General features: G+C 41.3%; 1 protein-coding gene across 5 annotated transcripts in view; it reads left to right on the top strand.

Annotated features, from left to right (window-relative positions):
• Nucleotides 1-1,425: 1,425 nt before the first annotated feature.
• Ankrd12 (ankyrin repeat domain 12) overlaps nt 1,426-26,461 on the top strand; it is a 96,610-nt gene continuing 71,574 nt past the window's right edge. For 2 of the 5 annotated variants that reach the window (XM_034484137.2, XM_034484140.2), the window contains exons 1-3: nt 1,426-1,568; nt 22,891-23,028; nt 26,296-26,443. In XM_034484137.2, the coding sequence (XP_034340028.1) occupies nt 22,942-23,028; nt 26,296-26,443 (235 nt within the window). In that variant the 5' untranslated portion in view covers nt 1,426-1,568; nt 22,891-22,941. Of the gene's footprint in view, nt 1,698-22,890; nt 23,029-26,295; nt 26,444-26,461 lie in introns of those variants that run through there. The other 3 variants (XM_034484138.2, XM_076917581.1, XM_076917582.1) reach the window with 3 other exon arrangements.

Genomic DNA, 26,461 nt, shown 5'->3' on the forward strand with positions numbered 1-26,461 from the left:
GACTGAAGTTACATACAGTTCTGGGTGGTCATGTGGGTGTTGGGAACAACTGAACCCAGGTACTCCCAACAGTGCTTTTAACCCCTAAGCCATCTCTCCAGCTCGGTCTATAAAGACAAACTAACTGGTTGTGAGTGCTTATGATTTAGGGTTTAAGGTAGGTCTTTAAGTTTTCGCCAGAAATATAGCTCTCTATATACAGCACCGTTGGGTACTTGCTTGGCATGAGCAAGGACATAGGTTCAGTCCCCAGTACACACATATATAGAGTTCTCTAGAAGGAACAGAGTATATCTTCCCATCTTAGAGCCTCCTGACATAAAGAGAAACCTTTTGCTTCTTGTCGCACATATCCAAGTTGTTATATTCCAGTAGCAGCAAAGTGACTTCCTACTGTTCATAGTGAATTGTTTTTACTACGTGAGAACATGGAAGAAAATCTGCCCTTATTTTTTTTTTTTTTAATGTAGGTTTATGTCCCTGTCAAGTCCAAAAGTCACATCAGAATTTTCAGCTTATTATTGATAGGACTGTCTTAAACTCCCCATTAAGGTACTAACGGATTCTGAAGGAGGCCACAGTTAACGATGAGGGAGAAGATGGTTTCCTGTAGAGTATGTAACTTCTTGGGGTGGTTAAGGCACAACGGTTGCAGGCTAACCGCTGTAGATTAAAGTATTCTGAAGGAAGTCTGAGGACAAGCTGCTGCGATGTAAAATTTCCTCACACGCCCTATGAGAGTACCACACGGACAAATTTAGTGAAATTTCTGTTCAGAAAGGTCACAGGATCGCGTGGCTAGAACCGGGTATAATGCCGCGTTCTTTGCAACCAGTGCTCATAGCGGTGCTTTGGGGGTCTGGATGCGTCTGGCTTGAGTGCTTCTCGGTCTGCACCTCATGCTGCTGATCAAACGCGCAACCCGGACCCGCCCCTCAGCGCTGCGGTGCCCTCCCGGCTCGACCACAGCTAATAAAACCCTCCCGGTCTGCAGCTGGTTTTGCCGTCCCAACTCAAACCCTGCAAAAATATGTGCGTCTCCTCCGCCGAGCGCCGGCACCCACGCCGCCTTTTGCACATCTCGGGTGGTGGTGGCTGCCCGCGAGGAACGCCAGCAGAAAGTCCCGGCCCTCGGCTCGAGGGTTGTTCCGACTCTCAGCGGCTCCACTGCTCCTCGGGCGCGGCCGGCTCCGGAGGCCCAGGACTTCCGGCCCCCCTCCACCCGCTCCGCTCCCCACGAACGCCACCCGCCGCCGCACGCTGGGCTCCTCCGAAGAGCCCAGGGACGGACACGTCGGGGGCGGGGCACGGCGGTCACGCCGCCCGTCCCGTGCCTGCAGGAGTCACGTGTCCGTCCGGGTCACGTGCTCGCGCCGCAGCCAATCGCGGAGAACGCTGTCCAAGAGCAAGGAGGCTGTGGTGAGAGACCGACCAAGACCGGAGATGTTTTCAAGCCTGGCCCCGGTGGCATCAGGGGCTGTTGCAGCAGCGACGGAGACACCGGCAGCGGCGGCCACCCGGAGGTCCTCGTACAGGGGGTGAACCCTTCTGCGCCCGCCGAGCCTAGGGTCCGTGCGGGCCAGGGGGGCGTGGCGACCAGAGGGGAGGAAGGAGGGCGCGGTTTCGAGTCTATCCCGGGCACTAGGGAGGAGACCCTCAGCCCTCTGTCCGGTGCCCCGTCTCCTACCCGGAGCCAGGTAGGGGGTTGCGCCTCTGCCAGCCGCGCCCAGCCGTGTGCCACGCGCCGCCCGGCCCGGCCCAGCCCAGCCCAGTCCGCGGCGCGGCCGGCCGGACTGTGACAGGCCGTTGGTGGCCGCCCCGCCCGGCATCCTGACGGGTCGCGGCGCAGGTGGGGCCGCCGCTGGGCGACGCTCGGGTGGCGGCTCGCGCGAGCGCCTGGGCCGCCGCTTACCGGAACATGGCGCGGCCGGGAGGGCGCCGCCAGCGCACCGGGACGGACGGCATCGCGGGGGCGCGCCGTGCCATCGCGCGCTCCCGGTGCCAGCCGCGCTGCGTGCGCGGATGTCGGAGACTCGGTGCGGGCCGGGGCGTAGGAGGCGCGATGGTCCCGGGAGAGGTGCGTGAAAGCGAAAGAGCTGCGGCTCGCGGAGCTAGTTCTGTCCTAAATGCCTGTGCGACCTGCCATTGCCGCGTTGAGCTATCAGGTCTAGTTTGTGCCAATTCAGATTGGAATGATGTCCAGAGATCCTTAGAGCGCGTTGGAATCTTAGATCTGATTTTTGAAGAGTAATATGGGGATGACGCATCCTTCAGGATCCACAGCGTTGAATAAAAAGGCTGTATAAAGAGGTCACCGAAGCCCAGCTGACAGCTGTTATAATGATTACAGTGAGAATAGTTGAGGGTGGAAATGAACAGTATTGCACTAGTTGAATACATCGGAAACATTTGAAGCAGTGTGGTTGTAGGGACTGTAATTTCCGCTGGACAGCCCTTGAATTGGGGTGAAGTGTGTTGCAAATCCGGCGATCAGTGACGCTCTGGGATTATCGCTAATTCTGTGGTTGAGATAAACCTGCATCCTCAGCCATGTGTTTCTTCTTATTTTAAAATGGTCTGAGTCAATTATAAAGGAAGATGAACTATTCAACTAAGTCGTCTGTTCATTAAAAACATATGCCCAAGTAGGCCTTTAAAAATCTTGATACTGATCTTTTTCATTTTCTTCAAGCGTTACACAAAGGCGTTCCTGGATATTAACTCAGAACTGGCAAAATGTGCTCTCTTGATGACAAATGTTTTAAAAGCAGAAATTCGTTAGAATCACCACTTAACGATGAAGACGTTGTAGTACCCTTAAAAACATTTCAGTATGACATTTAATATTTTAATACATTTGTTTACATAGAAAACGTGGACGGCAGAGGACAATTTCCTAGAGTTGGGGTTCTCTCCTTCAACTCCGTGGGTTCCAGAGCTCCAGCTCAGGCACTTAGGCTTGGTGGCACACACCTTATGCTCTGAGCCATCTTGACCTCCTTCAGTTGACCTCTTGAGAGCGCTCTTATTTGAATTAAAAGAGAAAATATATAAAAGCATGCAACACTTCTCCCTGAGTTTATAGATGCAGAGAGAAAGGTTTAACTACTTAAGAATCTTTTATAGTCGATAGAAGTACTAATCGAATTTCTAACACTCTACAAGACAGGTTGACCCAGGACAAACAATTGTTCAATGTATGTGTTTTGTTTTAGAGACTGGCAGAGTTCTCTGGGATTGAAACCAGGGGGCTAAGTGTATTTGCGGAAGGAATATTAGAGTTAAAAGTTGGAAGCTGTTCTGTTTGTTACAGTTTGTGTATTTTAAAATTGTTAACAGAGTCTATGGAGTAAGAACCGTTGAGACAGTGGTGATCTCTGGGTATGCACCCTATGAAGTGTATTGGAGGAGGAGTTAAGAGAGCAACAGTGAAAGAACTCAGTTGCTGAAGATGTTCTGCAGTTTCGGTATTGGCTCTTTAATATCCAGGAAAAAATAATAGTTAGACTTTATATGGAGACAGTTGGAATATGTGGGAAAAGAAGACGCTTTTTACCCAGATTGCAGTGTTGTGAAAGTCTATCTTGGGTGGAAGTCCTGAATTTCATCCCCAGCATTGTGTGACACAGGCTTGCTAGTTCACATGTGTAGTGTCTGTAAACCCAGCACTTAGGAAGTAGAAGTAGAAGGATCAGTTTAAGGTTGAGTTAGAGAGATGGTAAAGCTTAAGCAGGAGAGTGGCAGTTTAGATGCCCAACAACTGTGTAAAAGCTGGGAGCTGAGCACACTCCTGTAATTCTGGCACTGGGGAAGCAGAGGCAAGGCGAATCTCTGGGGCTTGCTGGCCAGCCAGTCTAGCCAAATTAACAGGCTCCAGGTTCAGTGAGAGATCCTGCCTCAAAAAATAATGTGGAAAGCAATCAAAGAAGATGCTGACAGTGACCATGCATATATTACACACATGCATCTGTGTGCATATGTATACACAGACACACCCACCACCACACACAAAAAAGTTTATGCTACATGAGTTCTAGGCCAGCCTGAGATACATTAGACTCTTAATTTAAAAAAAAAAAAAATTACCATCCTAATTCCCTTCTTCCTCCATAGAAGTTATTGGGAAAAGTGTTTGGTAGTTTATGAAGTTGGTTGAGATGCTAGTCAGTTGGGGTATTTGAAAAGGATTATTTTTTTTTTAACTGTGAGGTTTTTCTTTAGCTTATTAGTAGTTAATCTTTCTTTCTTTCTTTCTTTCTTTCTTTCTTTCTTTCTTTCTTTTTGAGATGGGGGTCTCCCCCAGGTTGGCTTCAAATTCACAGTGCAGTTCAGAATGTCCTTGAACTTGAAAGGATCCCCTTGTGTACTATACCTGTTTGTTTTGTTTTAGCAAGCAGGCTATTGAGTTACATCCCCAGCCCCTAAACTCCCATTTTAAAGGTTTTTTTTTTTTTTAAATACACAATTTGTTTTTGTTCTGTGTTCACTGGTGTCTTGCCTGCATGTATATCTGTGTGAGAGTGTCAGAAGCCCTGATACTGCAATTACAGACCGGTGTGAGCTGCTATGTGGGTGCTAGGAATAGAGCCTGAATCCTTTGGAATACCAACCAGTGCTCTTAACTGCTGAGCTGTCTCTCAAGCACCTTAAAGGTTTATTTTTAATTATGTGTTTGTAGTTATGTACAGGCGTGCAGGATGTCTGCAGAGGACAGAGGCATTGACTCCTGGAACTGGAGTTACAGGTGCTTGTGAGCCACCAGATGTGGGAATGAAACCAACATTCAGGCCCTTTTAGTGTTTTCTTTCCAGACTGGCTCTTGAGTAGACAAACACACTCTTTCCATCCTTCCTGTCTCAGCCTCCCAAGTAGCTCAGATTACAGGCCTGCCAGACCACTTCCGGTTTTCGTTACAAACATTAATTTCAGTCTGAAAAGGGAATAGTTAATGAGATGAGTCATTTCCGTCATTGTAAGATTAAAGCACTTCCAACCACATACATAAGGATATTGGAGTAGCATCATTTGGATAGAGCTTCCTTTACATTTGCAGGGGTTGCTCCAGCACTGTTCCTAACAACATGTATTTGTTAGACCCCTGTGTCATGTACAGGGCACGTTTGGAGAGTTAGTCGTAGAACTAGACACAGCTTCACACTTTGTAATACATGTCCCTCCCTTTTCAGATGAAAAGGTAAAAGCTTGCCCATTACTTAGAATTGTCTGCCGTGCTGATTTGTCTAGAAGCTTCTTGCTGTGAGATGCTAATTTGTTCTTTATTTGGGAGTAGTTGTGTGAAGCAGAAGGAAAGAGACCTAGAACTAAAACTGAGAAGGTCTGGATTTAAGTTCTTTGTCACTTTTTGGTTTTGTTCTTGTTTTAACAAATCATGTAACAGTCAGAACCTTGCATTCTTTATCTACAAAGAGTCATCTCCTGGGGCTGTAGACTGCCTGCTTCCCATGTGTGAGGCCTGACCAGTCAGTACTGCTGCCACCACCACCACCAAATAATGTTAATGATTTTCTTGTATAACTTAAAATGAGAGCACTATAGCAACAACACTGTATACTGGGAACCTTTATACAGATAAAAAGTATGATGCTGCTGCTTTGAAAGAAAGTGTAGTTCTTGAAGTGTAACAAGATGTTTCAGTCCATAGGTTTTTGCTTAGCCCTGGCTTTATTATTTTCTACACCTGCTATTCTGGGGATTATAATTCCTTGTAGATACAGTTTTTCCCGATCCCCACTTAGTTCTAATCTTAGTAAAGCTGCTTATGAACACTCTAAATATTGCTTTAGCCCTCTGATTTCTCCTGGAGAATATAAAGTTGCTTCATACAGCATTTGAAAACATTCTTGTTATATGCTTATGCATGCATAATTTGTTTCCTTAGCAGACAATGGCTTTTTAAAAGCAATAGTGAAAGTACCATAATAGTGATGTTAATTTGTCTCTGGCTGATTTTCAGACACGGCAGTAGCAGGAAATAAATTTCCTTTATAAATTCGGTTTTTAATAGTTCATGTTTTTTGGTCATCTAGTGCTTCTAAAATACATAAAAACACTGTGGTAGCTTATGTCTGTAATCCCAGCACTTAGGCTGAGGTAGAAGGATCACCCCAAATTCTAAGCCAACCTAGCCACAGCTTGAATTAAAGGGCAGGCCTGGGTTAGAGTGAGACCCTGCATAAATATACAAAATATGTCAACTTTATATTTGTCTATGTCTTGTCTTGTCTTTTCTCTTCTCTTTTGAGAGAAGAGGGTCTTTTTATATAGCCCTGGCTGACCTGGAACTCACTATGCAAATCAGGCAGGCCTTGAACTCACAGAGATCCATCTGCCTCTATCTCTCTGGTATTGTTGTATTTGTTTTTTAGGTAAAGTTTAATTTTTTTCTGGTGTTTTCATTTGATACTGAAAATCAATAAATGTTGCCAGATTATCAGAGCATGTGTCACTTTGAACATAAAAAGTATTGATAATCAATAAGGTGGTGGTGGCTCATGTTCTTAATCCCGGCAGAGGCAGGCGGATCTCTAAATTCTAGGCTAGCCTGATCTTTAGAGTGAGTTTCTAGGACAGCCTTAGCTACACACACACACACACACACACACACACACACACACCCTGTCTTGAACCTCACTCCGCTCCCTCAAAAGCATGGATAAAAGATTTGCTGAGTGCTTTATTTGCTGAGTCAAGGTTTAAGTGCAACATTTCAGATAATTTTCCTTAGTCTACAGACAAATCCTATTCTAAGACAACAAATTAAACTGAGGTTATGAATAGCTATGAGATTTAGATATTCACAAGCTAAATAGTGGCAGTTTTCCGTGTATATGTTAGCCATTTCTCTGTTGTCTCTTTAGTTAAGAATGGCTAATTTGTTTTGAAGAGCTTTAAGGTAGTATTTATTAAATTTTGGACTTTATGAGCAATGTTTGAGGGCCAGCTGTTCCACCAGCTGGGTGGCCATAAAGGAAAATGAAAATAAGTATTATATGAGAATACTGGAAGAAGCCACTAGGGTTTTTGTTTTGTTTTGTTTTTGTGAGATACATGTGTGAGTTGTTCTTCATTTCCCCCAAGACATGTCACTGCTGGAGACAGATCTCAGGGCCCTGATCAGAGACATTCTAGTCATTGTCTGTATGTACTTTGTCATGCACTGTATCTGTGAGCTGCATCTCTAGCCCAAGATGAGGACATGCCACCAAGTGTGATCTTTACTTGGATCCGTGGTACCACGTGGTGGAAGGAGAGAGCTGGCTCTTGAAAGTACCTCTGACCTCCATGTACATACTGTTTCCCATGGCTTAAGGAGAGAGATACACTGTGAACAAGGGGAAAAGAACACACTGGGCCCAGGCAACTTTAGGAAGGTCTAGACCAGTGATGGAAAGTTTGAATTTGTGCAGGTTATTAGCAAAACAGCATTCAGGAATAGGTTTTCTTTTTTCTACTATTAAGGACATCCAGAAGCCTGCAAATTAAAAAAAATTAACTTCAGTCCCTAAAAAGTTAAATTGAAACACAGAAATTAAGTACACAAGGTAAATTATGAAGTAAATTGTAGTGTAGATTTTTAAAATATGTATTATTAAAATATGTAGTGTAGTGTTTTTCAGAATTCTTAAAATATAAAAGTTGTTTTGTGTGAGACTGCTAAAGAGATGGCTCAGGGGTTAATAGCACTTCCAGTTTGTCCAGAGAACCTGAGTTCAGTTCCCAACATCCACATCAAGTGGGTTACAACCACCTGTAATTTCAGCTCCAGGTAGTCAGTACCCTCTTCTGCTCTCTTTCTGCTGGTTTGCACAAACTCGCATTTGTGTTCTCTCTCTCTCTCCCTCTCCCTCTCCCTTTCCCTCTCCCTCTCCCCCTCCCCCTCCCCCTCTCCCTCTCCCTCCCTCCCCCTCTCCCTCTCCCCCACCCTCTCTCTCTCTGTCTCACACATACACACTTACATTTTTTTCTATAGCCAGGCCCCTAACAGTTGTTCATTGTACTGAAATTGATTGGAAATATGTAGTAGTTTGCCTTTCTGGTCATCAGTATGTATTTGGGCTACAATTAGAGTAGTTATCACAAACGCAGTAAATTCTTTGCCTACCTACTTTATTGAAGCAAGTGTATGCCATATGTGGTTGGTCTCTTTTCTGCCTAGAATAGCTGTACGACTCAAGATTAAAAAAGAAAAGAAGAGAAAATAAAAGAAAAAGAAAAGAGGATGCCTTAAAAGTTACAGTGGTTTGCTGGCAGGCACACACAGGCAGTTCGAGGTCAGCCTAGTTAACTAGTGAGCTCCAGGCTAGCCAAGTCTACATAGTGAGATACTGTCTCCTCCCCCAAACCAAAAAATAAAAATAAATAAATTAGAGTGGGTTGACGTTTATAAGGTTTGCATTTGGTTATTTTGAATTTCACACCTATGTAAGGCAAGAAAGATTTGTCACCTGACCTCACAGGACCATGAATGGATCTAGGTTAAACTTACTGGGGTAAGCCTAGGCTGCCTTGAAATTTACTTCCGAAAGAGAATTATAAACAAACCTAGAGGAATAGAGAAGAAAGAAGCAGTTTTAATAGCTAAGGTGATCATTAGTGGAGGTTGTTCAGTCTTTGGAAATTCTTCTCATCTTCTAGGATTTCTAAAACATACCACATATGAGAGAATATGCTGTTTAAGCTTCAGTTGGATAGGACAAAAAGTAGCATTTACTGTTTCTGTTTGTGTTCATGTTATGAAAAGTAAACAGAGGGTTGCTTGATGGGCTATGGGTTACTCATCCTGGACTTTGTCATGAAGAAAGAAGCTCTTTATGGCTTACCTCTGCCTCTGTGCTCTACAGATTGCTATTCTATAAACACAAGCTTATATGGGGATTTACATACACAGACTTATATAGGGATTGCATGACTACATATACTAAAACTATATCACCATACTCTACTTTTTAAAAATACTTATTTTTTTTTATTTTCTCCATGGTACCAGTGTGGTGGTCAGAGAACAACTCATAGGAGTCAGTCCATGCGTATTCCAGGGATCTCGCTCAGGCCCTCAGGCCTGGCAGCAACTGCCTTACCCCTTTCCCAGCAGGTCACCCCACTGGGTTCCTCACTGTACATTTTAAGGCTTTAGTCTGTGTTGTTGTAGAAGGTATTTGACTCTAGCTGTATGAATTTGGGTTTAGGGAATATTTATATTTGCGAATTAGCCTTTAATATCCTTTGGCCATTTTTTTTTCTCTTAGTTCTTCTTTAGTCAAACTTTTTTTTTTTTTTTTTTTTTGGTTTTTCAAGACAGGGTTTCTCTGTATAGCCCGGGCTGTCCTGGAACTCACTCTGTAGACCAGGCTGGCCTTGAACTCAGAAATCTTTAGTCAAACTTTTAGGAGTTAAAATTTAAGCAAATACTATTCTAATATGTATATTTGAGTTTTTATATTACTGAGTTAACTTGTGCTATTGTTAACAGAAATAGGTTAGCTTTTTTTTTTTTTTTTTTCCGAGACAGGGTTTCTCTGTGTAGCCCTGGCTGTCCTGGAACTCACTCTGTAGACCAGGCTGGCCTCGAACTCAGAAATCCACCTGCCTCTGCCTCCCAAGTGCTGGGATTAAAGGCGTGCACCACCACCGCCCATAGGTTAGCTATTTTAACCTTTTCATGCAATCTTGTTACTAGATTTCCACATCTTTTATTTTACAAATCATTTTCCTTTAGAATCATGACATTTACAGCCCATTTAAAAGCCCCAGAAGAAACTGTAAACTGTATCATATCATTCTAGTTACAGAATGGATGTTGTTATTGGTTGTTGGAGTGTAGCTTAGATAAATGTACTTACTATGTAGCCCAGGCTGGCCCAAACTTATGAAAATATTCATGCCCTGAGGTCCTGAAATTATGGGTGTGAGCCACTATGCTGAGCTACTGCCTATAGCTTTTTTGTTTGTTTGGTTGGTTTGTTATTTGAGAAAATGTTTTCCTGTGTAGCTCTGGCTAGAACTCACTCTGTAGATCAGGCTAACCCTGAACTCAGAGATCAGCCTGTCTTTGCCATCTGAGAGCTGGGTTTAAAGGTGAGTACCACCACTGCTCAGGGCTAACTGCTTCCTTTAACATTGCTCTTCTAAGTCTACTGATAGTATCCATTCTGTCTTAGTCAGGGTTTCTATTCCTGCACAAAAAGTCATGACCAAGAAGCAAGTTAAGGAGGAAAGGGTTTATTCAGCTTACACTTCGACATTGCTGTTCATTACCAAAGGAAGTCAGAACAGGAACTCACACAGGGCAGGAACTTGAAGGCAGGAGTGGATGCAGAGGCCATGGAGGGATGCTGCTTACTGGCTTGCTTCCCCTGGCCTGCTCAGCTTGCTTTCTTATAGCACCTAGGACTACCAGCCCAGGGATGGCACCACCCACAATGGGCTAGGCCCTTCCCCCTTGATCACTAATTGAAAAAATGCCTTACAGCTGGATCTCATGAATTTCCTCAAGGGAGGCTCCTTTCTCTGTGGTAACCCCAGCTTTGTCAAGTTGACACACAAAACCAGCCATATACTTTCCTAACGTCATAAGGACCATGGGCAAAGGAAAAAAAAAACATTTACCTGATTACTGGCTTGTATTGGGCACATAAATGGTGGGATTTTTAATTTATGTTTTTTAATATTTTAAAGGTATTTTTGCAATTTCACAAATGTATACAATGTATATTGATCCTATCTACCTTGCCTCAGTATTCATGGTGCTGGAGATTGAACAGAGGTGCCTGCTAGGCAAGTGTCCTGCTTCTGAGCCACACTCTTATCTCTGCTTTGTTGTGTGCCTGCGTGTCTGAGGGGTGCGAGGGGAAAGAGAGGAAGGAGGTGGAAGGGGTGTGTGTGTGTGTGTGTGTGTGTGTGTGTGTGGTGCCACGTGTATGGAGGTCAAAGGGGGGTAAAGGTAGACTTAGGTGTTTCTCTTGTTGAAGTTGAAGCTTCTCTGCTGTCTAGACTGGCAGTAAAAGGTTCTGTGTCTGAATTGGAAAGCATCATGTTCTCACAGTCCAGCTGTGAGGAGAAAATCTCATGTATAATTTGTCTGCAGTCACAGAGGAGCTTTCCTAACTCTTCAGGTATGTGGTGTGACAGCACATCTTGGATGAGGGGAGGGCCTGCCATTTCCGTCAGTTCTGGGTCAGATGTCATTAGAGGGATGGGATCAGGTCCTCTTGTATCTTTGACACTATGTGATGCTCACAGTGGAGTCCATAGGGAGGCAATATCATGGACCTCTGGGGAACCTAACAGGGTGCTTTCTTAGTGTCTTCAGGCTTAACAGTCTTTGCAGGAAGGTACAGGTCTCACATCAGGACTAGGCAAAGCTTATGACCAGAAGAATTCTCTAACCCTCTCCCATTATCTACCATTTTTAAAAGTACACTTGTCATCAAAGCTAAAGTATACACTTAATTTTTTTTACATTTTTAATTATTATGTGTGTACATGATGTGTGTTTGCGCACGTGTGTGTGTGCGCGCACACACACACACACACACACACACACACACACACACGTCGAGTCCCAAAGGCAAGCCTATGAAGTCAGCTTACTCCTCCTATCTTTACCCCTAGGGTTCTTAGACAGATGCTGGACTTTCAAGGCCAAGTTCTTTACCCACTGACTCATCTTGCTGGCCCAAATGTGTGTTTACACTTAAAGAATTCTTTTAAAGTGACAATGACTTTTAAAAAATGTATTTCCTTTTATTTTATGTACATTGGTGTTTTGCCTACATGTAAGTCTGAATGAGAGTGTTAGATCTTTTGGAACTGGGGTTACAGACAGTTGTGAGCTACCATGTGGGTGCTAGAAATTGAACCAAGGTCCTTTGGAAGAGCACCCAATGCTCTTGACTGCTAAGCCATCTCTCTAGCTCGGTGAGTTTTATAAAGGAATAAACTGTGAACAATATTTAGAATGTCATAACGATAATTGATAAGTAGTATGATATGTTTTTAAAAAGGCTGTAATAATGTGCTTTGGTAGGGAATGAGAGAGAAGACAATCAAACAATGTTTTTTTTTTTTTTTTTAAACAAAAAACAAAACTAGCCTGTGGAGATTGTTAAGAGCACTTGTTCTTGCAGAGGACCTGGTTTTAGTTCCTGGTTCTCACATGGCTGCTAGCCACCATGTATAATTACAGTTCTACAGATTTGATGCCTTCTTCTGGCCTTTCCACAAAAGTGGTGCATACACATGCCTGCAGGCAAGACAGCCACACACAAAAATAAATACTCTTAGAGCTGGGCATGGTGGTGCCCACCTTTAATCCTAGTACTCAGAAGGCTGAAGCTGGCAGACCTCTTGTGAATTCATGTCCAGCCTGGTCTACACAGTAAGTTCTAGATCAGCCAGGACTATACAGTGAGATCTTGCCCCAATGAATGAATGAATGAATGAATGAATAATTTTTTTTAGAAAAAAAATTGAGATATCAGGGCTGGAGAGATAGGTCAGCAGTTAAGAGCACTGACTGCTCTTCCAGAGGTCCCTGGTTCAGTTCCCAGCAACCACATGGCAGCTCACAACTGTCTATAATTCCAGTTCCAGGGGATCCAACACTCTCTCTTAGCCAGACATAATGCATATTAAAAAATAATTGTTTAGAAAAATTGAAATTTCTTAAGTGACTTAAGTGGTACAGAAAATAGCATAATAAATGTAAGGATGAGCATTTCAAATTCAGCTGAAGTTCTGTATGTACTTCTCAGGTGTAATTTCACTTCCATCTCTGCATGCATTTTTTAATAGTGGCTTGTCTTTTTGTCTGACTTTCTGAGAGTCTCTTTTTAAAGTGTATCCCCAGTGTATCCCCAATTTCTGTAATGAATTCTTCACTTTTCCCCTATTGACTCTGTTGTACATTGTATATAGCAGTAAACAATATCTGGCTAGGGAACGTGTTAAGATTGCAAACATGACCTAGAAATTTACTTTGAAAAATTGTTTTTATTTTTATTTTGAGCCATTCTCATTATGTAGCCATGCCTGGATGGCCTGGGACTTGCTGTATATACAGGCTGGGCTCAAACTCAAAAGATCCACCTGCCTGTCTCCAGAGTACTGGGATTTACTTTGAAATTTAATGAAAGTTTTACTTTCACTCTGTTGTGTATACTGAGGAGATGTGATAAAGTTAGACTGAGAGCCTCAGAACAAAAGGATCATTTTAAGATTGGTCTGGTAGTATTGTGTAGCCAGGTCTGTGAGGCAGCAGAGAATGGCTGAGGCATTTGGAGTGGTTTTCCCTCCTTGTGACTCTGTGTTACTGATACTTTACCTTCAGGAGCTTACTATTTTATAAAAGGAGAAAGGACAAGAGTTGTTTTTAGGATTTGTAGGTTGGGACTGACCTCTTCTGGAATCTAAGCCTTTTCCACTGTCAATGGAAAAGTTACTGGAGTTGATACTAGATAATTTGAGCCTTGGTGATTTTGCTTCACCTTCCATTGCCAAGAATGAAGGGGAAAGTAACTATTTCCTCTTGAGCTATTGAAGCCCTCTACTGGATTGTGGAGGTTTTAGAATTTTAGAATCTTAGGGCAAAAGGAGCATAGTGAACTTAAGCTTGCTTTGGCAAGTCATCTATACCAACACCTTTTTTCCCATTTTATTTACTCACTTTACATCCTGATCACAGCTTCCCCCACCCCCGCCTCGTCTCCTCTCAGTCCTACCCTCATAAACCCCCTCCCCCTAATATTCCTCCCCTTCTCAGAGTACCAACCTGACACATCAAGTTGCAACAGGACTAAGGGCATTCTCTCCCACTGAGGCCAGACAAGGTAGCCCAGCTAGGGTAAGGGGATCCAAAGGCAGGCAACAGCCCCCATCCAATTATTAGGGAACCCACATGAAGACCAGGTTGTACATTTGCTACATATGTGCAGGGGGCTTAGGTCCAGCCCATGCATGCTCTTTCGTTGGTGGCTTAGTCTCTGTGAGCCCCCATGGGCCCAGGCTAGTTGACTTTGTAGGTCTTCTTATGGCTTCCTTGACCCCTCCAGGTCCCTCAGTCCTTCTCCCCATTCTTTCACAAGACTCCCCAAGCTCTAACTAATGTTTGGCTGGAGGTCTCTGTGTTTGTTTCCATTAATTGTTAGATGAAGCCTCTCAGGAGAGTTATGCTAGGCTCCTGTCTGCAAGACTTGCACAGTATCATTAGTAATGTCAGGGATTGGCTCTCTCCGATGGTGTGGGTCTCAAGTTGGGCCAGTCATTGCTTGGCTATTTTCTCACTCTCTGTTCCACCTTTATCCCTGTGCATCTTGTAGGCAGGACAAGTTTTGGGTAGAAGGTTTTGATTGGGGGTTGGTGTCCTCATCCCTCCACTGGAAGTTCTGCCTGGCTACGGGAGAGAGCCACTTCAGTCTCCATATCCCCAGCTGCTAGGAGTGTTAGCTAGGGTCACCCCCATAGACTCCTGGGAGCCTTCTTAGTCCCAAGTATTGTCTCATCCCAGAGATGCCCACCCACCAATTTCCATTCTTTCTTCCAGCCACCCCCTACTCTCCCCACACCTGATTCCCACCCCAGTTCCCTTCCCATCCCCTCTCTAACCCAGTTTCCTTCCACTATCCACCTATTTTATTTCCCCTTCTGATGAGATTTAAGCATCCTTCCTTGAACCCTCCTTGTTAATAGCTTCTTTGGGATTGTGGATTATAACATTCATATCCTGTACTTTATGGCTGATATCCACTTATAAATGAGTATATACCATGCATGTCTTTCTGGATTTGGGTTACCTTACTCAGGATATTTTCTATCCATTTGCTTGCAAAGATCTCTCATGCCCATGGATCAGTAGGATTAACATAGTAAAAATAGCTATCTTATCAAAAGCAATCTACAGATTCAGTGCAATTCCCATCAAAATGCAAATACAATTCTTTATAGATCTTGAAAGAGCAATTCTCAACTTCATATGGAAAAACAAAAATCCAGAATAGCTAAAGGAGTCCTGTACAATAAATGTTCTGAAAGTATAACTATCCCTGAATTCAAGCTGTACTACAGAGCAGTAGTAAGAAAAACTACATGGTGTTGGCATAAGAACAGACAAGTTCATGAATAGAATAAAGTCAAAGACCCAGAAATAAACCCACACACCTATGGACACTTGAATTTTGACAAAGAAGCCAAAACCATACAATAGAAAAAAGAAAGCATCTTCAACAAATGATGCTGGTCTAACTGGATATCTGTATGTAGAAGAATGTAGTAGAACCATATTTATTACCCTGCACAAAACTCAGGTCCAAGTGGATCAAAGATCTCAACATAAAACCGGACACACTAAATCTAATAGAAGACAAAGTATGGAACTGCCTTGAACACATTGGCACAAGAGATAACTTCCTGAACAGAACACCAATAGCTCAGGCACTAAGATCAACGATTAATAACTGGGACCGCATGAAAGTGAAAAGCTTCTGTAAAGCAAAAGACACCACCATTAGGACAAAATAGCAGCCTACAGAATGGGACGAGATCATTCCCAACCCTATATCCAATAGAGGACTAATATCCAAAATATATAAAGAACTCAGGAGATTAGAAACAAACAACCCAAATAACCCAATTTAAAATGGGGTACAGAGAATTCTCAACAGAGGAACCTCTAACGACTGAGAAGCATTTAAAGAAATGTTCATCGCCTTTAGTCATTAGAGAAATGCAAATCAAGACAACTCAGACTCCATCTTATACCTGTCAAAATGGCTAAGATCAAAAACTCAATTGACAGCACATACTGGCAAAGATGTGGAGAAAGGGGAACACTCCTCCATTGCTTGTGGGAGTGCAAACTTATACAACTACTTTGGAAATCAATTTATCGGTTTCTCAGAAAACTGGGAATAGTTCTACCTGGAAATCCAGCTATACCACTCCTGGGCATATACCCAAAAGATGTTCCACCATCCCATGAGGACACTTGCTCAAATATGTTCATAGCAGCTTTATTCGTAATACCCAGAAACTGGAAACAATCTAAATGCCCCTCAGCTGAAGAATGGATAAAGAAAATGTGGTACATCTACACAGTAGAGTACTGCTCAGCTGTTAAAAATAAAGACATCATGAAATTTGCAAGAAGTAATTTTTTTTTTTAATTTTTAGACAGGTTTTCTTTATGTAACAGCCCTGGCTGTCCTTGAACTGCCACCACGCCTGGCCTCTGGCATTTTTAGGAGATGCACTCTCAGGGCAAACTTCCCGTTCCTTTGGGCCTTACAGTCTTTGCTCTTCTACTGTGATCTCTGAGCCTTAGGTGCATGATTTGTGCAGTCTTATCAGCTGAGATTGAGCATTACACAATCTCTTGTTCTACATTTTGAATGGTTGTGTTTTCTATAGTGGTCTTTGTTGCAAACAGAAGTTTCTTTGCCGAGGGCTGAGAACTTCATTTATGAATGGCTGTAAGGATAAATATTTAGATTTTAGTTATCTATCATGGTGTTTGGTAAAGTGGCAGGTGTAACTTTTACTCCAAGATCCATGACTTCAGCAATTCTGGGTAGTTGGCTAGGTTTTCAGCACCAGATGTTTCCCTCTTGTTGAGGAGGTCTCATGTCCAAGTAGAAAGCTATTGGTTTTTACCAAGGTATGCATGTCACTACTGCACCCCTATAGTTATTATACCATGCTGGTTCTGTTGCCTCCCTCCCTTGACATGGCACCTTCTAGTACCATGAGAAATAGTCCTCTGGGACATGACTTTCAGGTCAGATCCAGCTTAGGTCCCTTGGGTCCTGTGTCCAAAGAGTGTGATATTTTCAGCAAAAGGAACTTACCTCCAAAGAATAGTTGGAAATTTTTCCAATTAAACTATATATGTATACATAGAAAGATTTTATCTTTAATTGTATGTTTTTGTCAGAGTGGAGACATGCACATGAGTATAAATCCCCACAGAAGCCAGGGGCATTGGATCACCCTGAAACTAGAATTTTACATGAGTTTGAATGGCCTAGCATGGATGGATACTGGAAATCATTGGGTTTTCTGGAAGAATGGTGTATGCTCTTAACTACTGAGCCTCTTCTCTGGCCTCTTGTTTAATTATTTTTACTAAATAGAGTAAATACAGTGGATAAATGCTAATTGCTTCTTTAAACAATTTTAATTCATTTTAAAAACTTTGTTACTAGAACCTGAAGTGCAGCTGTCACTGAGCTTACTGCTTTCTTCACTCCCTGCACTCTGGCGGTTATACTTTTATCTTTTTGTTGAATGACTGTTCCTCTACTAATTTTTTTTTTTTTTTGCTGTGCAGGTTTTAATATTATGCAAACTCATTTATCAGTTATTACTTGTGATATTGTCCTCAGAAAGATTTTGTGTGTGTCATTATCTTTTGGGGTTTTTTGTTTTGTTTTGTTTTGTTTTGTTTGTTTGTTTGTTTGTTTTTAGACAAAGTCTTACTTCACAGTCTCAGCTGGACTGGAATTGCTGGTCTTTGAGAGATCCCTGCCTGTCTCGTCTTCCTGAGTGTTGCTAGGATTAAAGGATGCACCACTGTGCCTGGCTGGTGCCTTTATCTTGATGTATATGCTCTAACAGTTTCAAGTCTTACATGAGGTCTTCAGCTCATCTGGAACTGGTATATGTAGGGTGACATTCTGGGGACCATTTGTTGAAGAGGCTGTTTGTTTTTGTCACACAATCCCAGTGTGTCTTTTTGATATCCTTGTTGAAAACCAAGTGCCTGTATGTGCTTGGGCTTGTTCATTTTCTGTTACATAGTGTACATGCCTGGTTTTGTGTGTTACTTACTGTTGATACACTTAGACTAGTGTGTCTGAGGTCAGCAAATGTGGTATGTCCAACACTGCTCCATCCTTGCTCTTGCTACTTACAGCTGATTGATTGGCTTTTCAGTGTCCTTCTACTAGTTTCTTTAGGACTTTTTGGATTTTGTCAAAAGCTTTTTCTGTATCTACCCATGTGATTTCTGTCCTTGAAATCTATATGATGTATTAACATTACTGATTTTTGTATGCTAAATTTGGATCTCTGGAATGATGCTCACTTTATCATTGTGATTGCTATTTTTTCATTTAAATTGTTGACACTGAAGAGCTGGATAGTGGTTCAAAACGTGTTGCTCTTTTAGATGATTCAGGCTCAGTGTCTAGCACTCATTTCTAGCTCCCAACCACCCAGAACTTCAGCTCCAGGGGATTTGACACCTTCTTCTGACCTCAGCAGAAGAAGGCACCAGCACTAGTCATAGATGTGGTTTACAGACACAACATGCTGGCAAAACACTCATGTAAATCTAAAAAAAATGTAGGGTGACATTCTGGGGACCTACAATGTGTCTCTGTGTGTGTACACAAGTATTCATGAGCAACAGCACATTTTGAGGAAGATTAACTATTTTTAGTTTTTTAAGACAGGGTTTCTCTGTGTAAGCCCTGAGCTGTCTTTGTCTGCCATCCTGGCCTCAAACTCAAAGAGATCCCTCTGCCTCCTGAGTGATAGAATTAAAGGCATGGGCCAGCACTTGAGGCTTTTTAGACTAACTCTTGGGTATTGGTTCTCTCCTACCCATGATCCAGGGATTGAAGTCAGTTCATCAGGGCTGTACTCAAGGAAGACAATCTTTTTTTCATTGAAATTGGTTTGCAAGGTTTTTTTGTTTTTGCACATTTTTTTTTCATCAGAGAGATTGTTTTATACTGTCTTCATCTGGTTTGGGTAACAGGATTATACTGACTTTGTAGAAAGAGTTCAGTGGTGTTGCTTCATTTTCTGTTCTGTGGAAAAGCTGGAAAGCACTGGTGTTCTTTGAAGGTCTGTTGAAATCTTCCACTGAATCCTGAGCTCAAGGGTTTTTTTTTCCCCTAAAATTATATGTATATGTATATGTATATGTATATGTATATGTATATGTATATGTATATGTATATGTATATGTATATGTATATGTGTGTTTATGTACACTCAAGTGCCTGTGAAGGTCAGAGGTGTTGGATCTCCTGAAGCTGGAGGTACAGGAAAGTTTTGAGCCACTCAACATGGGTGCTAGGAACTGAACTTAAGTCTTCCTCTGTAAGAACAATATTGTTCTAACATATAGAAGCAATTTCATCATTTTATAAGCTAAAGAAAGCCATAAATCCAGGCAAGTTTAAAATACATTAGTAGGTATGTCAAAGAGATGTTTATAGCATGATGGGGGAAGCTTTGCTATAAGCCTTCGGTGTCATCTGGTGACATGCTTAGTTTTTGTGTTGGTGGAAGGTAGCAGTCTGTCAAATTCATAGATTCTCAAAGGTTTTTTAAAATCTATTACATCACAAGATCTTATTCTGACAGAGGAAAGAGTAAGGAATGAATGGCTATTCAAGCTAGCCCAGAGTAAGGTAACTAACTCCTGGGCCTGCAACCTCTCCACAGCACTGCTGTCTTTATCAGTCTTTGCCAACAGTTTCTTTCCCGGAACATTCTCTCCTATCGTTGATGGATTGTTTGTTAATCAGTGTAAAGTGACCTTGTTTATCTCTTGTTATTAGCTCTGGTTTGAAGTCTGTATTTGTCAGATTAGAATGGTGGCGCCTCTGTTTTATAGCTCCATTCACTTAGAGTACATTTTTTGTATTTCACTTAAGATAGCACACTCCTTTTCTAGTGAGTTGTGTTTTTTACAAGCAATGAATTAGGAAGATTTTGTCTTTAACCCATTCTTCTAGTCTGTTATCTTAGGATTTTTATTGCTGGGACAAAACACTGTGAGCAAAAAGCAAGTTGGGGAGGAAAGGGTTAATTTGGCTTACACTTCCAGATCATAATCTATCATTGGAGAACGGCTGGACGGGAACCTGGAGGCAGGAGCTGATGCAGAGGCTGTGGAGGGTACTGCTTACTGGCTTGCATCCCTTGACTTAGCCTGCTTTCTTACAGAATCCAGAGATGGCACCACCCACCATGGGCAGAGCCTGTCCCTATTGAATACTAATTGAGAAAATTCCCTACAGCTGGATCTCATGGAGGCATTTTCTCAGTTGAAGGTCTTTCCTCTCTGATGACTCTGAACTTGTGTCAACTTGACACACAAAGCCAGCCAGTACACCTACCATTTGACTGGGAGATTGAGATCATGAACTAAATCTTTTAGTTTGTTGCCTATTAGATTTGTTTAATTTAATCTTTTTATTGTGTATATGTATATGGATGTGCACACCCATACCACACAGTGCACATGTGGAAGTCAAAATAACTTTTAGGAGTTATTTCTCTCTGCTCTGTGGGTTCTGTGAATCAATCTCAGGATGCTACTAGGCTTGGCGGCAAGCACCTTCATCTGCTAGGCTACATGGCCAGCCCTGGTTTCTTATTTAACCTCAATATTGCATTTCTGAGTCTTTCTTTTTCTGCCTTTTATTGGGTTATTTGTATATCTTAAACTATTCATTATAATTATATAGTGTGCTTTTTATATCTCTTTGTGTAGTTTGCTGGTTATTCTAGTGGCTATGATTTATATTAAATCTTTACTATATCAAACATTTAATATTTTTGGAATGTATTATGATTTTCCTTATGTCTCTGCTAATGTTTTGTAAGTAAAGGTCTTTTAAAAATATGTAAACGTTTCTGACACACATTTCTTTAATATAACATTAATGCCCTGGAATTGTTTTTCAAAAAATACTCATGATACTTTTTTAGGTCACTAATGACTTGATTCCATCTACAAAAGAGATAATGTTTTGTCTACATAGTCTCACTATGTTGATGTCTGTTATTAAGCAGCTTAGTTTTGATATGGAATTGGAAATTTTCTATTTTTCTATGACTTGTGACTCTTAAGTCTGTAAGCATTACTAATAGCCAGCTCTGCTGAAGCTCTTGATTTTAAATGCCTCTGTTTATATGATAGTACCTAAGCACTTGAATGGCCCCAAGACAGAGTCTGATTCTTATGTATAATGCTGAAACACCCATGGAAAGTTTCTTATTTTCTTCAACTTTGTTTCATTTTCTATAAAAGGAAAGATCTGAACTGTGAACTAATTTTTTGTTGTTGTTTTGGTTTGGTATGGTTGAGTTGCAGAACCTAATATATGCTAGGCTGTAACTGTAATCTACATCCCCAGCTGCTTTTACTGGCATTTAAAAAAAAAAAAAAAACAACTCATTTGTGTGCATGCTTACATGCATGCTTGTATATGAAGGGCTGGCTGGTGGTGTGTTCGTGTACATGTGTGTCCATGTGTACTGCAGCATGCATGTAGAGTCCCGAGGGCAGCTTGTGCAGTAGTTCTCTACCACCACATATGGGTTCCCCGGATTGTCAGGCTTGACTGCCCATGCCTGTACCTGCTGAGCCATCCAACCAGCCCTAATGACATATGTTTTGTTTGAGTAATACTCCACTTTAATTATCTAGTATGCTCCTTTTTTTTATATAAAAAAATCAATTTATTTATTTTTTTATATGAGTACACTGTCGATATCTTCAGACACTCCAGAAGAGGGCATTGGATCCCATTACAGATGGTTTTGAGCCACCATGTGGTTGCTGGGAATTGAACTCAGGACCTCTGGAAGAGCAGTCAGTGCTCTTAACCACTGAGCCATCTCTCCAGCCCTAGTATGTTTTTTTAATTTCTGTTTTTTATACTATAGCTTGTATGATGGTTACTCTAGTGATTGTAATTTACATTGATTGGGTCAGGAACCAGCTATATTTTAATTGGGTCTATACAGATCCATTTACTATATTTTTGATAGTTCAATTCATTGAAGGTATTTTTACCCCTCCCCCTTATCAAAACCAAATAAACAATTAATTGAAGGTATTTTTACCCCTTTACTCCTTATCAAAACTGAATAAAATTTTAAGCACCAATATGACAAACAATTTGGAGAGTTTAGCAGACTACTAATACTACCAAAGTGTTTGGAGTTTTTTAGTTCACATTGGCACTGAAATGGCAGGTTACTTAAGACTTGTGATACTCAATGGAAATTTATTGCATGATAGAGTTGAAAGTAAGTTTGTCAGTCATTGAATTTCTCAATCTGTTGTGTAATTCTCTTCTTGGCCAGGAACATTAATCTAAGTCAGTGCTGTATAGTGAAGCTTTTCCAGAAGAATGTAAATGTATACCTATATTGTTTATGTAATAGCTACTGTAACTTTTGTCTAATTTTTATTTATTTAAATAGCTACAGGTGGCCATTAGGTCATCAGCGAACAAAACAGTTTAGACTCACAGCTTCCTCTTTTATATGTGAAACTTCCTGAGAATTTTTGCTGCATTTCTCAAGTCCAAGTGTGTTATAAGCGTAAGCTTCTGAGAAGGCCCTTGTTGAACATAGCTTGCAGAGTAGGAGAGAAAGAAAACTATGTCTAAAGTGATCGTTGTAGCCCAGCACGAGTACATGAGCAAACAGCTTGCTAAAGTCACAAGATGACTGAGTGCAGGGAAGGAAGGAAACTACTCAGAGATGACATGTATCGGGTTGTTTGAGTCCAAGGAGAAGCCTGTTTGAAGCTCCCACCTCTGGATCCATGTTGGAGTGAGGACCCTTTACCACTACTCTCCTCTGCTGCTGCTATGGATTTGTAGAAAGTTGTAGACAGTAGCAGTTCAGAGATGGAGAAACTGAAGTCAGTCTTTTCCCATTGACAAGCTGAGTAGACAAACAAGAACTTTAATAAAAACTCAAATTGATAAGTGATAACATAGGTTGTCTTTTCTGGAAAAAAATAATAGAAACCAAGAAATCTAATTGTATTAATTGTGGCACATGAACATTAAATTGTATTGTACGCATATACAAATAACACTTGTATATCTGTTCTTACAGATCCAGGATGAGAAGACTGATAAAAGAAGTAGCTAGCTGAACAGCTATAAAATGCCCAAATCTGGGTTCACAAAACCAGTTCAGAGTGAAAATTCTGACAGTGACAGCAGTATGGTGGAGAGACCATATGGAAGAAAGGTACCACACAAAAGACTCCTAACTTAATATTCTTAGTAATTACTTTTTTTGTTGTTGTTGTTTTGGTTTTTCGAGACAGGGTTTCTCTGTGTAGTCCTGGCTGTCCTGGAACTCACTCTGTAGACCAGGCTGGCCTCGAACGCAGAAATCTGCCTGCCTCTGCCTCCCAAGTGCTGGGATTAAAGGCGTGCGCCACCGTCCGGCTTCTTAGTAATTACTAAAACAGTGTAACCTAGGTATCAGGTTGCACTGATAATTCACACGTGTAAATGCACATGTGAATGTTGGTGCCCTGGAGTCTAGGAATGGCAGTCCTAGATCTCCTAGAGCTGAGGGTACAGGCAGTTAGGAGCCAAACCCAGGTTTTTTCCAAGAGCAAGCAGTACCTGCTTTTAACAGCTAATTAGAGTTTTTCTAATAATGGACTGACTACCTTTGCATTGTCTGGGTAAATTATGTTTTGTTAATTATAAAAAATATTTAAATTTTTTATTTTTGTGAATGTATGCGTGTTTGTGTATGTGTGGAGGTGTCCTTGGAGGCCAGAAATGGGTGTTAGATAGCCTGGAGCTGGAATTACAGGCAGTTACAAGCTGCCACATGTGAGTTTAAGAAATTAAACTAGGGCCTTCTGGAAAAGCTATAGTGCATGCTCGTAACTGCTGAGCTGTCTGTCTCTCCAGCCCCAGAATGCTTTGCTTTGCTTTGCTTTGTTTTGTTTTTCAGGACAGGGTTTCTCTGTCCTGGAACTTGCTCTGTAGATCAGAGCCTAGAACTCCTAGAAATCAGAGATCTCCCTACCTCTGCCTCCCAAGGGCTGGAATCAAAGGCAAACAACACCATGCCTAGCCAGAGGGCTTTTTTTGTTCTGTTTTGTTTTGTTTAAGATTTATTTATTTTATGTATATGAGCACACTGTCTTCAGACACACCAGAAGAGGGCATTGGATCCCATTACAGTTGGTTGTGAGCCATCATGTGGTTGCTAGGAATTGAACTCAGGACCCCTGGAAGAGCAGACAGTGCTCTTAACCACTGAGCCATCTCTCCAGCCCTCCCCTCCCAGAATGTTATTTTCTAATGACATTAAATTTGATTTGAAAAACTTAAGATTTTAAATCCCAGCACTTGGGAGGCAGAGGCAGGCGGATTTCTGAGTTCCAGGCCAGCCTGGTCTACAGAGTGAGTTCCAGGACAGCCAGGGCTACACAGAGAAACCCTGTCTCAAAAAACCAAAAAAAAAAAAAAAACCTTAAGATTTTTATATTTTCCAATCTATATTTTTCTGTCTTGGGCTTGTTAAATATCAGATTTATTTTAGACCTGTAAAATGCATTGGATAGATCCTCATTTTATTTTTATGTTGTTATATTGTTTATATAGAACAGGAAATACCTGTTCCTTGAATTTTTTTGAGAAGATTCTTGTAAAAATCATGTGAAGGGTGCCATCTTTTCTTTTGTTGTTGTTGAGAACATTTCTCAGTATGCATGGTTGTCACTGTGTGAAAGTCAGAGGACAACTTGTGGATCACTTCTTTCCTTCTGCCACATATGGGCCGTCAGCCCCAGTGACAGCAGTCACCTGCTGAGACAAATCTTGGACCATAGATTTCCTGTCTTGTGTGGTCAGATGGATACAGTCTGTCTCTCCTTCTCATTCTGCTTTGTTGTGGCATTGTTGTTGTAAGACAGGACCTCTATGTTGTGTGTTGCACTGGCTGTCTTGGAGCACTGTGGACCAGGCCGGTCCTGAACTCCAATGTCCTGTCCACCTGCCTCTACCTCCCGAGTGCTAGCATTAGAGGTGTGTGCCACTGTACTAAGCTTCCTTACCTAGTTTTCCATGATGCATGTTTCTATGAAAATTGTACATTATTCTAGGCTCTCGGGTTATTATTTGATTAGAAATAGTAGTCTATAGTACTTCATTAGAAGTAATTAAATAATCTATTAGAAGTAGTTTAGCAATTGATTAGAAATAATAGTCTTTTTGTAATTTTATTATTCTCTTGACTTATATTTAAGCTCAGTTCCAATGATTATTGCTTTCTTTTCTCTCTTACTCTCTGGTTTCTCTCCCTTCCCCTTCTTTTTTCCTTCCCTTCATCTCCCTTCCCCTTCTCTCTCTTCTTTATGTGTTTAATTCATTGTAATATGTCTAGTTATATTTAGATAGATGATTTTGTTATATTCAAGATATTATAGTATTATTTAAAATTTCTGTTATTAAAGTGGAAGAATGTGTGTAGTATTACTTAAAATTTCTGTTCTTAAAGTGGAAGAATGTGCGATAGCTTGGGAAAAACGCTATAATTAGGCCAGATGTCATAGCTCACACCTGTCATCTTAGTATTTCGGAGGCTGCAGTAGGAGGATGACTGTGAGTTTGGGGCCAGTCTGGGCTACATAATGAAGCCTTGCCTTAAAAAAAAAAAGCAGAGGGTTGAGGGATATCCTAATCAGAATTTCTATTTCTGTGATGAAACATCTTGGCAAAAAACAACCTGGGGAGGAAAAGAGTGTCTTTCACTTACAGTTCTGTATTACAGTTTACCATCAAAATCATGCAGGGCAGGAGGCAGGAGCTGATGCAGAGGCCATGGAGGGGTGCTGCTTACTGGCTTACTCCTCACGACTATAAGGAAGCATGCTCAACCTGCTTTCTTACAGAACTCAGTACCACCAGACCAGGGATTTCACCACCCATCATGGGCTGGACATTCCCACATTAATTATCAATTAAGAAAATGTCCTATAGCCAGATCTTACGGAAGTTGAGGTTCCCTCCTTTTAGATGGTTCTAACTTACTTAAAGTTGATGCAAAGCTAGCTAGCACAAACGACATTTAATTATTGAATCTCTGTATTTAACACATTAAATTCATTAATGAATTATAATGTATTTTTATATTTTAAAATTCCTTAACAGGATTTTAAAAAATCTAAATTTAAAACAAAATATAGGTGTTTTGTCTTCTTGCATATATATGCATATATACTCTTAAATGTACACAGGTATGCACCACTGTGTGCATGCCCATGTAGGTCAGAAGAGGACATTGGGTCCTAGAAACAAGATAACACACGGTTCAGAGATGCTGTGTGGATACTGGGAAACAGCCCAGGTGCTCTACAAGAGCAACAACTGCTCTTGATTTCTGAACCATTGCTCTATTCCAAATAATAAAGAGAATTTAAAATACCATACTGTTTAGCTAATATTGATACTACTTTATGTTTGATTTTTTTTTTTAAAAAAAAAATAGAGTAAAGACAAGATTGCATCTTACAGCAAAACTTCAAAAATTGACCGAGGTGATATGGGCAAGGAAATGAGAGAGAAATCATCCATGAAACGTAAACTGCCTTTTACAGTCAGCCCATCAAGAAATGAAGAGCGAGATTCAGACACAGGTAGAATAATTTATCTTC

This window comes from Arvicanthis niloticus, chromosome 21 (assembly GCF_011762505.2).
Source record: "Arvicanthis niloticus isolate mArvNil1 chromosome 21, mArvNil1.pat.X, whole genome shotgun sequence".
Lineage (NCBI taxonomy): Eukaryota > Metazoa > Chordata > Mammalia > Rodentia > Muridae > Arvicanthis > Arvicanthis niloticus.